We start from the raw sequence: 15,025 nt of genomic DNA on the forward strand, positions 1-15,025 counted from the left end.
ATTAAATTCAAGGATTATTTATTATTATTATTCTGGCTTTGAGCGCCTTCCTGGTGACCTGTTCCACTTGTTATAGGATTGACTGAGCGACGAGTGTGCCAGACTGGTGATTTTGCCCTTTGCCTTGTGTGTGTGTTTGTGTAGATGTCATGTCACCCAGAGCTGAACCAGTACATCCAGGACACGCTTCACTGCATCAAACCTCTGATTGAGAAGGTGAGATCTCATCTCAATGTGTCTGTGCGTGAACTTAGACTTAAAGAGGATGAACGGATTTATCTCAACTTTTTTGTTGATAATTACAGCTGTAGTGTATCGACAGCAATGGCTTACACCCTGTAACGTGTGACATGTAACTGTGCTCCTGTGTTTAGAACGAGGTGGACCGTGTGGTTGTGATGATCCTGGATAAAGAGCATCATCCAGTGGAACGCTTTGTGTTCGAGATCTCTCAGCCTCCGCTGCTTTCTGTCAGGTTAAACGTCCTCGTGTTTCCCAAGCGCTTGTTCTGGTTTCTGAAGTTGCGATACTCTAGGCCACGTACTCGGATTGACCAAGTTTTGTTCAACAACAACAACTTGCATTTATATAGTGCCCTTCACGCTGGACGGTGTCTCGGAGTGCTTTCAGTGCATGGAAAGCGTGTTTCAATCTATGTAGCGTGTTTGAATTAACCCGGGTTTAACATAGCAGTGGTTTGGAATGTAAATGTTAAATTTTTACAGTATTTTGTTGCCACATTTGCAGACGTTCTTTCTTCCATCCTGGTTGGGTTGGGCAGGGTTTATGCTCACAAAATATACAGTCAATTCACTTTAAAATATATTCTGTGAAGTGCTTTGAGACGTCTCAAAGACATCATAAGGCGCTATATCATGGAGTCCTGTAGCTCAGTGGTTAGAGCACTCGCTTTGCAAGCGAGAGACCTGAGTTCAATTCCAGGCAGAGGGCGAAACCTTGGGCAAGTTTCCTTACTCCACACAGAGCCTAATAATAATCCCTCCAAAACCCAAAACAATAATAAATTGGTCATTTTCAATCTACGACTGTTTGTGGGACATTGCTGTGCGCAATTGTCTGCCACGTTCGCCCACAAATATACAGTCAATTCACTTTACAGTGTGTTCTGTGAAGCGCTTTGGGACGTCCTCCTAACTTGAAAAGCGCTATATCAAAATGCAAGGATTATTTTATATCAAATGCAATGGATTAGTATCATTATTATTAACCACACAATAAGCCAAGTACTCAGTGGTTACTGCCTCTAGTCTATACTTCATGGTTCAGACAGGGAGATTCTTGTGACATTAAAATGAACTTGATTCACTGAAGTTCAACAACAACAAAAAACGGACAAATTCTCCAACATCTAGGTTGTGATACAGATGGAGCCAGTGATTGCTGACCATCTGGGTCTGAATCGGTTGTTTACTGAAAGTCTGTTGTGTTTTGCAGCTCTGACTCTCTGCTCTCCCACGTCGAGCAATTACTACGAGCATCGATCCTGAAAATCAGTGTCTGTGACGCAATCCTCGAGAGTAACCCACCAGGTAATGAGGGGGAGCGGAGGAGGGGGAGACTGAGAATGAGTGGGAGAGTTGGTGGATCTTTCTTCCCTGTGTGAATCTTGCACTGTTTGGACAGTGTCTGACCCTGGGCTATAGACCCCTTTTTTCCATTGTTCAGTTCGCTGGTTTGGGCAGACTCCTCGATTAATCGCTTTGTTGGTCTCTCAGGTTGCACCTTCACGGTATTGGTTCACACGAGAGATGCTGCCACGCGGAACATGGAGAAAATTCAGGTGATAAAGGTGAGGGTCTCTCTGCTGACTCCAACCCCTCCCCCACTCCCCCCCATTCCTCCTCCCCTCCTTCCCACAGCAGCACATATGTAATTGTATGGTTGTGTTGCTGGGAAGGTGGGGGGGAGAAATCCTAATTGCTTCTCTTTCGCTGGTGCCTCTCGGCGTGCCAAACTCCCTGATGCTGTCTCACAAACCTGCTGTATTTACTGTAGGATTTCCCCTGGATTCACGCTGATGAGCAGGAAGTCAACATGCGAGAACCACGTCTCATCCCATTGAAGACGATGACCTCAGATATTTTGAAGGTATTTATAATAATAAGATTTATCACATTTGATACAGCAACTTTCATGTCAAGAAAGTGTGCCTGAGCTCTTCACACGATTTACTGTGATGTATAGTGACTGTCAGCGAACACTCACAGATCACCACCTCCAGGAGCCAAATGTTACATTCTCCATGTTGATCTTCCGAGACCAATATTTTGCTTCACTCGTGCCATACAAACAACAATCATTTCCATTTAAGGGTTAGGGTTTACAGTGTTTCCTGTAGCTTCAGTTAGAGCACTCGCCTCACAAGCGAAAGGACCTGGGTTCGATTCCCAGACAGGGTGAAATGCTGGGCAAGTTTCTTTACTCCACACACCTCTGTTTACCTAACAGTAAGTAGGAACCTGGTTGTTAGTTGATTGGGGGGATCACTTTTTCGGGAATAATAATTTCTTCATCAACAAATAATATTCATGGTAAATTGGTCACTCAATCTACAACTGTTTGTGGGACACTGCTGTGCGCAATTGGCTGCCGCGTTTTGCCCAAAAAACATACAGTGAATTCACTTTACAATATACTCTGTGAAGTGCTTTGAGACGTCTAGAAGACTTGATAAGGCGCTATATGAAATGCAAGGATTATTATTATTATGGAGCAACATGGGAAGGTCTCCAGGCACAGTTGAAGCAATAGGTTTATAAGAGACGCTGAAAACCGGAAGCAAAGGCAAATGGGTTTTCGAAGGAAATTCAGAGGACTTGGCTCTACTGTTTGCGAGTAGGTGAATGAGGTTCTGCCAGCCAGAGGCTGAGGCTAATTTGCTTGTTCCCTTTCACCTCTGGGAGTTGTTGTGGGAATGTTTGGTGATGAGTGTTATTCATAACTGTGAATTGAACTGCAATTGAGGGACGAAGTTTGTTACTGATTATGACATCCATTCTGGTGCTCTAAGCTGTGACAAGATGATTCTTTACTGTTAATGGTGCTCCATTGAGACTGGTGCTTTGGGCATTTTATCTACAGCAGAAAATGCACAGTTGAATCCTACAAACCAACCACCAGTCTATATTGGATTGTGTGAGGCATCACTTAATGTCCGTTTGATTATTTGTTTTATTTACTCTTTTAAAGATGCAATTGTACGTAGAGGAGAGGGCTCAGAAAGCACCCTGAGTTTGGTCAGAAACAAACAGGACCCTGTGTGGAGAGAAGCGTCACAGACACTGCTTTTCCTGAAATGAGAACCTTTAGAGCCAATTATCATATATGAGGAGCTTCATCTTGTGGGCAGATCAGTGATCGCAGCAAAGTAGCCCAGTCTATTGACTGCCTTCAACAACAAGTTTGCATTTTTGAAGACAGTGTCCAGAATGGAACATTTAGGAGTTGTGTTTAAACCTGTTTGGCACAAAATCATTGTGTTTTAGCTGAAACGATGTATCCTGTGTTTTACATTGATTGAGGAGGTGGTAATGTGTATAAATGTGGGTTAAAGTATGTAATAAAGTTAGTTATCTCCTCCATTGTTAAGTTTTGCTCCTCATGATGTGCTCAATAGATGGGCAATGGGTAAAAGCTGTGACTTTTTTAGTGTTCATTGGTGTTATTTAACTGATCTTTTAATGTATTGTACTAAATGGCCAGAAGTTGGCAGCACGCACTAACCTCTGCTTCAGATCAACTTTCACCATTTCATTAAAAGTTTACACAAAGTGAGGTGGCTGGGTTTGAGACTGAATAAAAATTACATCAGTACGAAAAACAGTTTGGGGCTTATATTTTGCTGCTGTTTGGCATTTCTTATGGGGAAGAATGGGAAAAGGCGGAGGATAGAGGAAGAGTGTTCCAGAGTTTCGGGACGTAGTGATTAAAAGTGCAGCCGCCAATGAGGGCACGGAGGGCACGAGGATCATGCAGAAGGCCAGAGTCAGTTGATCGGGGGCTGTAGGTTGGGGGTTAAGCAGGTCGGAGAGGTCGGGAGGTGTCAGGGCATGAGGGGATTTGAAAAAGAGTGACGATCTTGAAATCAAGCAATTCAGCGAAAGAGCCACTGGAGCCCGGCCAGAACTGGTGATGGGGGTATGGAGTCCAGTGTGGGTGGGGGGTTTGGGATGCGCTGGATCCTGTGCATGGTTCAGCTGAGGAGATCTTTGAAGAGGACATTTGAAAAGTCAAGTCGGGAACTGACGTGTGTGTGAAGGGGAGGAGCTGTGGGTTTGGAGGGGAGGAGCTGTGGATGTGTGGGGGGAGGAGCTGTGGATGTGTGGGGGGGCGGGCCTGTGGCTGTGGGGGGAGGGGCTGTGGCTGTGGGGGGCGTGGCTGTGGCTGTGGAGGGCGGGGCTGTGGCTGTGGGGGGAGGGGCTGTGGCTGTGGGGGGCGGGGCTGTGGCTGTGGGGCGGGGCTGTGGCTGTGGGGGGCGTGGCTGTGGCTGTGGAGGGCGGGGCTGTGGCTGTGGGGGGAGGAGCAGTGGGTGTGGGGGAGGGCTCTGGCTGTGGGGGCGTGGCTGTGGCTGTGGGGCGGGGCTGTGGCTGTGGGGGGCGGGGCTGGGGCTGTGGGGGCGGGGCTGGGCTGTGGGGGCGGGGCTGTGGCTGTGGGGGAGGGGCTGTGGCTGTGGCTGTGGGGGCGGGGCTGTGGCTGTGGGGGCGGGGCTGTGGCTGTGGGGGGCGGGGCTGTGGCTGTGGGGGCGGGGCTGTGGCTGTGGGGGGCGGGGCTGTGGGGAGGGGCTGTGGCTGTGGCTGTGGGGGCGGGGCTGTGGCTGTGGGGGGCGGGGCTGTGGCTGTGGGGGCGGGGCTGTGGCTGTGGGGGCGGGGCTGTGGCTGGGTGTGGGGGAGGGGCTCTGGCTGTGGGGGCGGGGCTGTGGCTGTGGGGGGGGGGCTGTGGTGTGGGGGGGGCTGTGGCTGTGGGGGGCGGGGCTGTGGGGAGGGCTGTGGCTGTGGCTGTGGGGGGGGGTGTGGCTGTGGGGGGAGGGGCTGTGGCTGTGGGGGGCGGGCCTGTGGTTGTGGGGGCGGGGCTGTGGTTGTGGGGGCGGGGCTGTGGTTGTGGGGGGCGGGGCTGTGGTTGTGGAGGGCGGGGCTGTGGCTGTGGGGGCGGGGCTGTGGCTGTGGGGGGCGGGGCTGTGGCTGTGGTGTGGGGAGGAGCTGTGGCTGTGGGGGGCGGGGCTGTGGTTGTGGGGCGGGGCTGTGGCTGTGGGGGCGGGGCTGTGGGGGCGGGGCTGTGGCTGTGGGGGGAGGAGCTGTGGAGCTGTGGGGGCGGGCTGTGGCTGTGGGGGCGGGGCTGTGGCTGTGGGGCGGGGCTGTGGCTGTGGGTGTAGGTGCTGCCGCCTGTTGGCCGCTCAGTGTCTGACACGATGCCCCGCGCCCTCAGGATGGCCGCCGTCTACCGCCCGCGCACTGTCCTCGGGACCATGGAGTTCGGGAGGCGGGCGGACGCCGCGCAGAGCGCCGCCATGGTGTCGGCCTTCACCCGGGCCGGGCACTGCGAGCTGGACGCGGCCTTCATGTACTCGGGCGGCGAGACGGAGCGGATCCTGGGCGGCCTGGGGCTGGGACCGGCAGGTGAGAGGCCCCGGGAGGGGGGGGAGGCCCAGGCCAGGCCCAGGCCCAGCCACGCCCACAATCCCCCCCCCCACCGCCCCCATAACAACAACAACAACAACAACAATAATAATAATAATAATCCCTTCAAAAAATATCTAAAATAATAATTTGGCCACTCAGTCCCGCGGCTGTTTGCGGGGACACTGCTGTGCGCAATCCATCGGCCGCCGCGTTTCGCCCACAAGATGTACAGTCACTTCGCTTTACGGCGTATGTGTGTCCCCGCGAAGCGCTTCGAGAGGTCTCGGAGACGGGCGAAGCCGCGGCGTCACATTTCAAGCCTTGTCATTGTATTGGGGGCTCCGGTTCACCTTTGTGGGGGCGTCTCTCGAGAGGAGCAGTGAGTCACCTGAAGTAACCGCACACGTCATGATCACTGTATCAAGATTGAGGGCAGTGTGTGGGGGGGGGGTGGGGGGGGCTGTCACAGGCGGCGTTTAGACGGCGTAAGCGCACGCACGGGGGGCCCTGAGTCGCTCGGGAGGCCCCAGCGGGTCCAGTGATCAGGGATCGTGACATCGTCCAGTGTAGGGGCCCCCAAACCCACACTTTCCACGAAAGCCAGTGATAAGTCCTTTGATGATTCCGTTGGAATTCCTCTTTGTGGAGTCCTGTAGCTCAGTGGTTAGAGCACTCGCTTTGCAAGTGAGAGACCTGAGTTCAGTTCCAGGCAGAGGGCGAAACCTTGGGCAAGTTTCCTTACTCCACACAGAGCCTAATAATAATCCCTCCAAAACCAAAAACAATAATAAATTGGTCATTTTCAATCCCCGACTGTTTGTGGGACATTGCTGTGCGCAATTGGCTGCCCGCGTTCGCCCACAAATATACAGTCAATTCACTTTACAGTATATTCTGTGAAGCGCTTTGGGACGTCCTCCCGACGTGAAAAGCGCTATATCAAATGCGAGGATTATTATTATTATTATTATTTATTTATTGTCTCCCAGTGAAAATTGCAACAAAGGTGAATCCGTGGGACGGGAAAACACTGAAGCCGGAGAGTGTCCGAAGCCAGTTCAAAACCTCTCTGGAGCGACTGCAGCTGCCAAGTGTGGACGTGCTGTACCTACACGCTCCCCGATCACGAGACACCGGTGGAGGAAACCCTTGCGGCTTGTCACGAGCTTTACCAGCAGGTGTGGCCGGCAATTTTTCAGAGTTGAGTTCAGTCACAAATCCGTGCGAGTTATTAATTTGATAATACTGATAATTCCTTCAAAATAATAATAATTTGGTCACTTCAATCCCCGACTATTTGTGGGACGCTACTGTGCGCAATTGGCTGCCGCGTTTCGCCCACACGACAGACAATTCACTTTACAATATATTCTGTGAAGCACTTTGAACCGTCTTGAAGACGTGATAAGGCGCTATATCAAAGGCAAGGATTATTATTATCATTATGGATGTGTGCAACAACAACTTGCATGAATATAGCGCCTCTCTCGCAGGTAGCATCCCAGAAAGCTTAACAGTGGCTGAGCACAACGCCAAGCCAGGGGAGGGGGGAGGTGACCGTAGTAACAGCTTCCAGTATTTGGTAGAACTCTCGTCTCTGGATCAGAAGGGGTTTCCGATCCCATATCCAGAGCTCACAGTCGAGGCTTATGCTCAGAGCAGAGCCAGAGGAACGCTGAATTGTTCCTGAGGTCCCATTTGCCTGTTGTCGTGGATATTAAAGATCCCATGCCTGAGAAAAGAAGTTTCTCTTATGTTGAGTCCTCCAGATAAATTCATTTTGGCTGTTTGTGGATATTGGCCACTACATTTGCCTAAAACAAGTTACAACACAGCAAATGCTTTGAGCCATTTTGACTTTAAATTCAGGGAATATTGTTTTGCCATTAGGAGAGAGAACACTGCAGCAAATTCTGTCAAGTGTGGACATGCTGTACCTACATGATTTTTTGTTAATACGATTTTTTTTAGGGGAAGTTTAAAGAACTCGGCCTCTCAAACTATGCTTCCTGGGAAGTGGCAGAAGTTTACTCTATCTGTAAACACAATAAGTGGGTTCTTCCCACAGTCTACCAGGTACGTCAGCAAGTTACAAAGTCACGCATTTGTCACATAGTGAATTTGGTCATTTATTTTCCACATTATTATTATTTCTCCTGTTGCGGCCTACGCAACACCGCTTCCCAGCCCACACAGACATGCTGGAGACCTGCACTGCTGTTGGTCTGTAACTGTTGGTCTAGACTCGAGAGCCTTCCAGCAGAAGCCCTAGTGATGAGAGTTTGTCTGCGCTTGGCAGTTTCAACATGGGAGAGATTGAGAACAACATGAAAAATAGCAAACCACTCATCCGTGGCATCAGCCCAATAAATCTCCTATATGGGGTGAAGAAAACTGGACACAATACTCTAACTGAGGTCTAATGAATAAGCTCCCTTCCTGATTGGAATGCAATCCACTAGAGATGCGCTGGAGTCGAATGGTGTTGTTTTCTCCACCCCCACTAACAAAAGAGATTAGTATAATTCCTGCTGCCCATCAGACTGGACATTGGCAGCTTGGTGCTAGGTTGAGTGGCGATCCTCCATGGACAAAAGAATATTGGTCCAGTGGGTCTGGTTTGTGTTTGCAGGGAATGTACAACTCCACAACTCGCCAGGTAGAGGTCGAGCTCCTTCCCTGTCTCCGGCACTTTGGCATCAGATTTTATGCATACAACCCCCTCGCAGGTAAGGTGCGCTCCAGGTAAAGTAAAGGGAGGGGTAGCTACAAAAACAATTTGCATTTACAAAGCGTCGTTCATGTGGGTTTGCGTCTTGGAGCACTTGTTACAACAGAGAATCAGTGATATTATCGTTGAAATAAATTTCTCCTGAATTACGAATGCTAACTATCTTATTGAGCTTGTCTGCTTGACTGGGAATGTGATGCTTGGGTAGGTAGAGAGTAATCCGGGAAGTACCCCACACGAAGGGCGTTATATAAGCTATATAGCATTTAACTTGCTACCAACCTGCCTACTCCCTCTGCTCAGCGGGCTCCGGCAAGAGCCCCACCTTGCCCACCTCGGTGGGTGGGCCTTCTGCCACTCTGCCCCCACCTTCTGGATCTCCATCCCGCAGTCCCTCTGCCTTGCCTCCTTCAAGACCCATCTCAAGAGCCTCCTATTTAACCGTGCCTTCAGTCACCCTCCTTCCCCACTGCCCTCCACCCTCCCCGTTCCCGAACCCCAGCTTGGGTCTGAAACATTGATTCTCCAGCACCTTGGGACGTCCTCCCTATGTGAAAGATTCTATACACATGTAATTTTGTTGTTTTTTGTAGTCCAGAGCTAAGACAGCAGGTTAGGAAAACATGAAGTGGATTATTTAGTGCATTAGATCCCATTTCCCTGCCTTTTCTCCATCTCCCTGTTAAAAATCTGATCTGAATTGATTCTGACCATACCACCTTGTGCATTTCACATCCTCACAACCCATCTGAGCAAAGAAATGTTTTTTGACCTCACCTTTCAACAGTTCCAGGCTCCATCAGTGCCAATCTCAGAGATGCCTGAAGGGTTTGAATTGATTAAAAACCACATAAGGAGAATTATTCAACTCCTGTTACTTTCACACCTGTTTCAAATGAGAGAATGAGTCATCACCCAACCACTGGGAGATTTGCAGAAGGGAAATGAAGGTGGGGTTTGATGTGGGCACTGAGCAGATCTGTGTTGTCTTATCTGGGATTCTCTGCTCTGGGCAGGTGGGCTGCTGACTGGGAAATACCGGTTTGAAGATAAAGATGACAAGCAGCCGGCTGGCCGATTCTTTGGCAACAATTGGGCGGAGGCGTACAGAAAGAGGTGGGCTTCCCTCTTCCCACTATCAGCCTCTCTGCCCCCACCCTCTGTAATCATCCCACACTCCCTCCGCCTCACTCCATCCCTTCCTCCTTCAAGACCTGTCTCAATACCCTCCTTTTCAACTGTGCCTTCGACTACCCTCCCCTCTCTCCATCCCTCCTGATCCCAACTACTAGCTCGGATGTGGACCCCTTACAGTCCAGCGCCTTGGGACATCCTCCTGACATGAAAGGTGCTGCGTAAATCTAATTTGTTGTTGTTGCTCGCCGGGCCATGACAATGATGGTGTTAGCAGGGAGGTGTCTGGCTGCAGGAGCCAAGCTCCACAGCTACTGTTGTGGCTTTCTCTTTGAATTATGCTGTTTCTTCACTGAATCCCTGCTCAGGTACTGGAAGGAGGAGCATTTCCGAGCCATAGACTTGGTCCAGAAAGCAATCGATGCAGCCTGTAGCCCGAAGAAGCTGAGCCTGACATCTGCAGCCTTGCAGTGGATGTACCATCACTCCAAGCTCCAAGTATGTTAACCTGAAATTATCATGGGGCCGTTCAAAGAGAACTCGTGTGAGATGGCAGTAAACAGATCCGTAGAAATCATCTCAAATTATACAGTGTGGTCAGTCTGGTTATACTGTATTAGTCGGGTCAAATGTCAACTCAGAAAATATCTTCAGACACATCGACACAGCTGGATAGGAGGCAGAGCTTAGGAGAGAAACAGGGAAGCATTTGAGAACTTTTATAAGAAATATTCTTGAAGCTATTGTGGAAAGGTGTCAGTGTGGGTTTTCTGGAAGGATGAGATCAAGTAGTTTGAAGGGTCTTCTTCATTTGCACCGTCTCTGTGATTGGTGTGGGGTGGGGGTAGGTGAAAGTGGAAAAATCTGCTGTGTAAATGTCGATAAGAGAATTATTCCCGTTTCATTATGTGTAGAGCCCTTAGGAGCAGAGCAGTTCTCCTCTGGGTCTCTGCACTTCCCAGGGGCCAGCATTTTCCCGGTTAAATGGGGTGTATTCACTTCTTGGTAGCATGTGTTTGATGCCTGTTTCTTTCTTCATTGGCGGGTGGGCCTTCAACCTCTCTGACACTCCCCCGCCCCCAGAATCCATCCCATAGTCCCTCTGTCTGGTCCCCTCCCTTGCCTCCTTCAAGACCAGTCTCAAGACCCTCTTCGGCAACCGTGCCTTCTGTCACCCTCTTACCCCTACCCTCCACCCTTCCTGATACAAATTACCAACTCGGGTGTGGATCAGACTGTCCAGCTCCTAGGGACGTCCTCCTGACGTAAAAGGTGCTACACAAATGTAATTCGTTTGTTTCTTCAGGGAGACCTTGGCGACGGGGTTGTCATTGGAGTTTCCGGCTTAGAACAACTGCAACAGAACCTGGCTGGATCAGAGGAAGGGCCCCTCCCCCCAAGTGTGGTTGAGGCATTTAATGAAGCTTGGATGCTGGTGGCCCACGACTGCCCAAATTACTTCCGCTAGAAATGCTGTGTCTGCGAGGCAGAAATACATTCATATGCTTTGGGAACCGTCATAGAAAAACAAGTGCTGATACTTGAGTGATTAGCTGATAAACCCTTCAATCAGAGAGGGTCACGTTTCTCTTATTAATTCCGAATGATTTGTTAACAGGAGCTGAGTGTGGCGGTTTTAGATCACCGAGCCTCAAACACAGCAGCGATTTTGGTTTGTTTGACTTGTGCCTAGAGAGCTCAGGCTCCTGCGGAAGACTACAATAGAACAGTGAGGATTAATAATATTCCTTGCATTTAATATAGCACCGTATCATGTCTTCGAGACGTCTCAAAGCGTGTCACAGAATTACACTAACTGTCGCCTGCCAAATCCAGCAATTCTTTACTAGGGTGTGAAGCACGTTGGTCTACAAGGAGAATCACTTCAGGACGAAGTGTGAGTACAGCATTTCCCTTAGCTCCTGCTGTTACCTGGAGGGAATATGTGAGTTTGAGTTGGTGTTAATGCGAGATATTGGGAGTCCTCGTAGCTTTGTGGTTAAGGCACTCGCCTCACAAGCGAGAGGACCTGGGTTTGATTCCTGGGCAGTGCGAAACATTGAGCAAGTTTACTTGTAACAGAATAAAAATATTTAATAATTAACAGAACTTGTGCACCTGTAAAAGAGAAATAAATCCCACTGTCACCGTGGATTACACTTTAAACGGCAGCGTCTGATGGACTTTGTACAGTTGGGTTCCCTTCAGTGGCAGAGGGGAGGTGAAGCCAGACTCGTTTACATTCATTTCCCCACTTAGTGAATGGTGGTATCCGAGCTCCATCTCAGTAACCGAGGCTGCAATAGTTTTACACTTTATTTAGAAATCCAAGGTTCAGTTACATATTGTCCATGAGTTCAGGCTTTGATGTTCCAAGCCAGTGCTGTCATCACTTCTCTTCCTCCTCCATCTTATCACTGCTTTTCTCACTTTCATCCATCGCTGCCAGTTTCTCAAAGACCCCCGTCTCCGAGTTCCACATACAGCTTATTGTCACTTTGAATTCAGCCATTTCCAGTCCCAGCAGTTTCTGCAAAGAGATCGAATCGAACATGAGCTGAAATTGGCTATTTGGCTAAACAGAAACTTACAATTGCTCATTGATCTGCTAGCCCGTTTCCTGCACAGCGAGGGGGTTACTCACCAGCAAACGAGCCTGTTCAGGGTCAGAATATCTCCCGCTTTACACACGTCATAGTCAGACAATAACACCACAACACCTGTAACGAGAAGAGTGGTTACTCCATATTGTGCAACTTTATGGAGTCCTGTAGCTCAGTGGTTAGAGCACTCGCTTTGCAAGTGAGAGACCTGAGTTCGATTCCAGGCAGAGGGCGAAACCTTGGGCAAGTTTCCTTACTCCACACAGAGCCTAATAATAATCCCTCCAAAACCAAAACCAATGATAAATTGGTCATTTTCAATCTACGACTGTTTGTGGGACATTGCTGTGCGCAATTGGCTGCCGCGTTCGCCCACAAATATACAGTCAATTCACTTTACAGTGTGTTCTGTGAAGCGCTTTGGGACGTCCTCCCGACGTGAAAAGCGCTATATCAAATGCAAGGATTATTATTATTATTATTAACTCTTCCAGCCCAGCGCAGATCTGTGCTGATCACAGCCCAGAGTGTTCTGTACCTTTCTTCAGTGAGGTTGGGAGTCCGAGTTGCCGCAGCTGTGGCTCCATGGAGTGTGTAAACTGTGACAGGGGTCCGGCATCCAGAGTCACTGCCATGGTGGCCTGGTTTCCAGATCTGGCAAAATCGTTTTCTGAGAACTGATCAAACCATCTGTGGAGAAGGAAAGAGAGAAAACATCAACATCTAGATAAAATGATCGACAGAAACTGCATAAAGTGAGTGAGGCGCACCGACTGCACAGGGACACAACACTCAGAAACGTACTCAATCACCTCCTCCTTTGTACGACTGGTGAACAAGAGGCCAACTTCACCACTCAGCTCTTTACTGACCTGCAGAAACAGAAAACAAGCAAACATTTAAACTCTGTTCTGAGGTAAGGGTAGGTGGAAACGTACAGCAACAAATTACATTTGTATAACACCTTTCATGACAGGACAACGTCCCAAGTCAGGGATCCACACTCGAGCTGGTGGTTGGGATCAGGATCAACAAGCGCACACTCACCTTGTGTAACCCCTCCTTGTACTCGTCTGCCGGGCCCTTCCCCAAGGCCAACGCCATCACTTTGTTTTTGCCAAAGAAGAACCTAGAGACAAAAACAGAAATCATTTCCTCTCCCTGTCCCCTTCACCTCAAAATTACCACCTGACTCTCGTGTGCCTGTTCTCGGGGGCTGGGTACAGCAAGGCCTGGGTTTTAACTCGAGGCTAAAGGATTACAGGGTGAATGGTTTACCGGCTGTGTTTCCAGGCATTCCGGATGTCCTTCAGTTTGTTGTTTCTCATGTTCTTGATGGAAAAGATGAAGAGATGCTTGTAGGTGTCCACACATTTTCGTAACTTTAAAAACAATTGTAAAACAGGATAAGAAACAAGCTTCGAGAACAGCCGTGGCAGCCATTTTATAGTGGATCAGTCTGAGTGGAGGCTGTAATGCCAAAGACCTATTCACAACAGGAATCAGCACATTCCTGATCACTCACCTGCATACAGCCAGAACAAATCATTTATACATAAAATCTCAAGAATGATTCTAAACCAGCCAAAGTTCACACTTGTTTGTCATGATTAGTTTGTCTTTTGCACTCCCTAGTTATAGAGATGAGAGACAGCTTCTCCTGAGGCCTGCGGGTAAAAAAGCATTGTGTGGCCATGAGCCACGCAGACCTGGAAAGTTCCTGGCCTGTGAAGTGGCGGTGTTACAACTGGCTTAAGAATCCATATGTGAGGGAGAGAAGTCAAACTCACCCAGCATTCACACCACAATGATTGAAGTGTGTTAGTGCACAGTTTGAAAAGGGAGATCTCTCATTGATACACTTTTCTGAGTTACTAGTTAGGGAAATCATGTTTGTGATTTGCCCAAACAGATTCCATTGATTGTCGCTAGTGGGGGCAGAGGTGCATGTTACCATGTCTGTCACCGTGTACACTCACTCACCTCCTCAATCAGGTTCTGTTTGACTTCCAATCCTTTCTTTGCTGTTTTCGTCAGAGAAACTGGAGAAAGAAATTGAGTGAGTGAACGAGCGAGCGCCGATACCTGCCACAAGAGCAGAGGATTAGTACTGAGATGGCTGCTCTGACCTTAACTCCAATAATTGCAAATGTGTGGCATAAAATCTGACATCATGTCAGTGCTGACAGGCTCTGTGCAGAGACAGAGAGAACTGACATAAGCGAAGGTGGGATGGTCCCGGCTGGACAAACATTTAGAAGCTTTTCCAGACTGCGTATTGAATGACAAACTGGGCAATTGTAGCTGGATCCCAGCAGTCAGCCTTAATAATAACGATCCTTGCATTTGACATAGCGCCTTCTCGAGTCGTCTCAAAGCGCTTCACAGAATAATAATAATCCTCGCATTTGATATAGCGCTTATCGCGTCTTCGAGACGTCCCAAAGCGCTTCACGGAGTACACGGTACAGTGAATTGACCGGATATTTTGCGGGCGGAACACGGCGGCCGATGGCGCGCAGCGGGCGTGTGCGCGGAGTGAGGTTTCGCCTGCCCCGGGAACCTGGCCCGTGAGGCGAGCGCACTGACCACTGCGCTACAGGACTCCGCAGCACACGCTCTGGAGTCTCCACCCCCAGAGCCCTGACCTTTGCCAAACCTGTGCCTCACACTGTGTGGACCGAGGCCCTGTGAGGAGGACACGTGTCTGTGGGAGACGCGGTGATGGGCTTCGCGGCCCTGATCGCTGCCCACGTGAGGCGCCCCTCACCCCCACCCCCGGCCCGGCCCTGGCCTTACCTTTCTTGTCGCGCCGGGACCTCGGCATCCTGTACCCCCCGTAACCTCACCAACCAGTGGCCGCTCACCAGCCGCTCCCCAGCGGTCAGGTCGGTCTCTGGCCCCTCATGCTGTCAGGACCT

The 15,025-nt window shown here is 49.6% G+C and overlaps 3 protein-coding genes across 3 annotated transcripts in view; 2 read left to right on the top strand and 1 right to left on the bottom strand.

Moving 5' to 3' along the window:
- Window positions 1–3,841, top strand: part of mad2l2 (mitotic arrest deficient 2 like 2) — a 6,236-nt gene extending 2,395 nt beyond the window's left edge. The window contains exons 4-9 of the mRNA XM_042345760.1: window positions 145–216; window positions 375–475; window positions 1,456–1,550; window positions 1,737–1,810; window positions 2,017–2,109; window positions 3,211–3,841. Of these exons, the coding sequence (XP_042201694.1) occupies window positions 145–216; window positions 375–475; window positions 1,456–1,550; window positions 1,737–1,810; window positions 2,017–2,109; window positions 3,211–3,252 (477 nt within the window). The 3' untranslated portion in view covers window positions 3,253–3,841. The remainder of the gene's footprint in view (window positions 1–144; window positions 217–374; window positions 476–1,455; window positions 1,551–1,736; window positions 1,811–2,016; window positions 2,110–3,210) is intronic.
- A 1,552-nt stretch (window positions 3,842–5,393) lies between these two features.
- On the top strand, window positions 5,394–11,667 carry akr7a3 (aldo-keto reductase family 7, member A3 (aflatoxin aldehyde reductase)). Its single transcript, XM_042345759.1, is given in 8 exon segments — window positions 5,394–5,633; window positions 6,626–6,753; window positions 6,755–6,814; window positions 7,608–7,712; window positions 8,269–8,365; window positions 9,384–9,483; window positions 9,870–9,999; window positions 10,808–11,667. Coding segments are annotated over 8 exon segments (990 nt in total). The 5' UTR covers window positions 5,394–5,425; the 3' UTR covers window positions 10,970–11,667.
- Window positions 11,668–11,805: 138 nt separating this feature from the next.
- mrto4 (MRT4 homolog, ribosome maturation factor) lies at window positions 11,806–15,012 on the bottom strand. The gene is given in 9 exon segments (NM_001292391.1): window positions 11,806–12,031; window positions 12,146–12,164; window positions 12,167–12,221; window positions 12,643–12,794; window positions 12,909–12,976; window positions 13,152–13,233; window positions 13,383–13,486; window positions 14,088–14,146; window positions 14,904–15,012. Coding segments are annotated over 9 exon segments (708 nt in total). The 5' UTR covers window positions 14,932–15,012; the 3' UTR covers window positions 11,806–11,890.
- Between the last annotated feature and the right edge of the window lie 13 nt (window positions 15,013–15,025).

The sequence above is a fragment of the Callorhinchus milii genome, unplaced genomic scaffold (assembly GCF_018977255.1).
Source record: "Callorhinchus milii isolate IMCB2004 unplaced genomic scaffold, IMCB_Cmil_1.0 Scaffold90, whole genome shotgun sequence".
NCBI classification, from domain to species: domain Eukaryota; kingdom Metazoa; phylum Chordata; class Chondrichthyes; order Chimaeriformes; family Callorhinchidae; genus Callorhinchus; species Callorhinchus milii.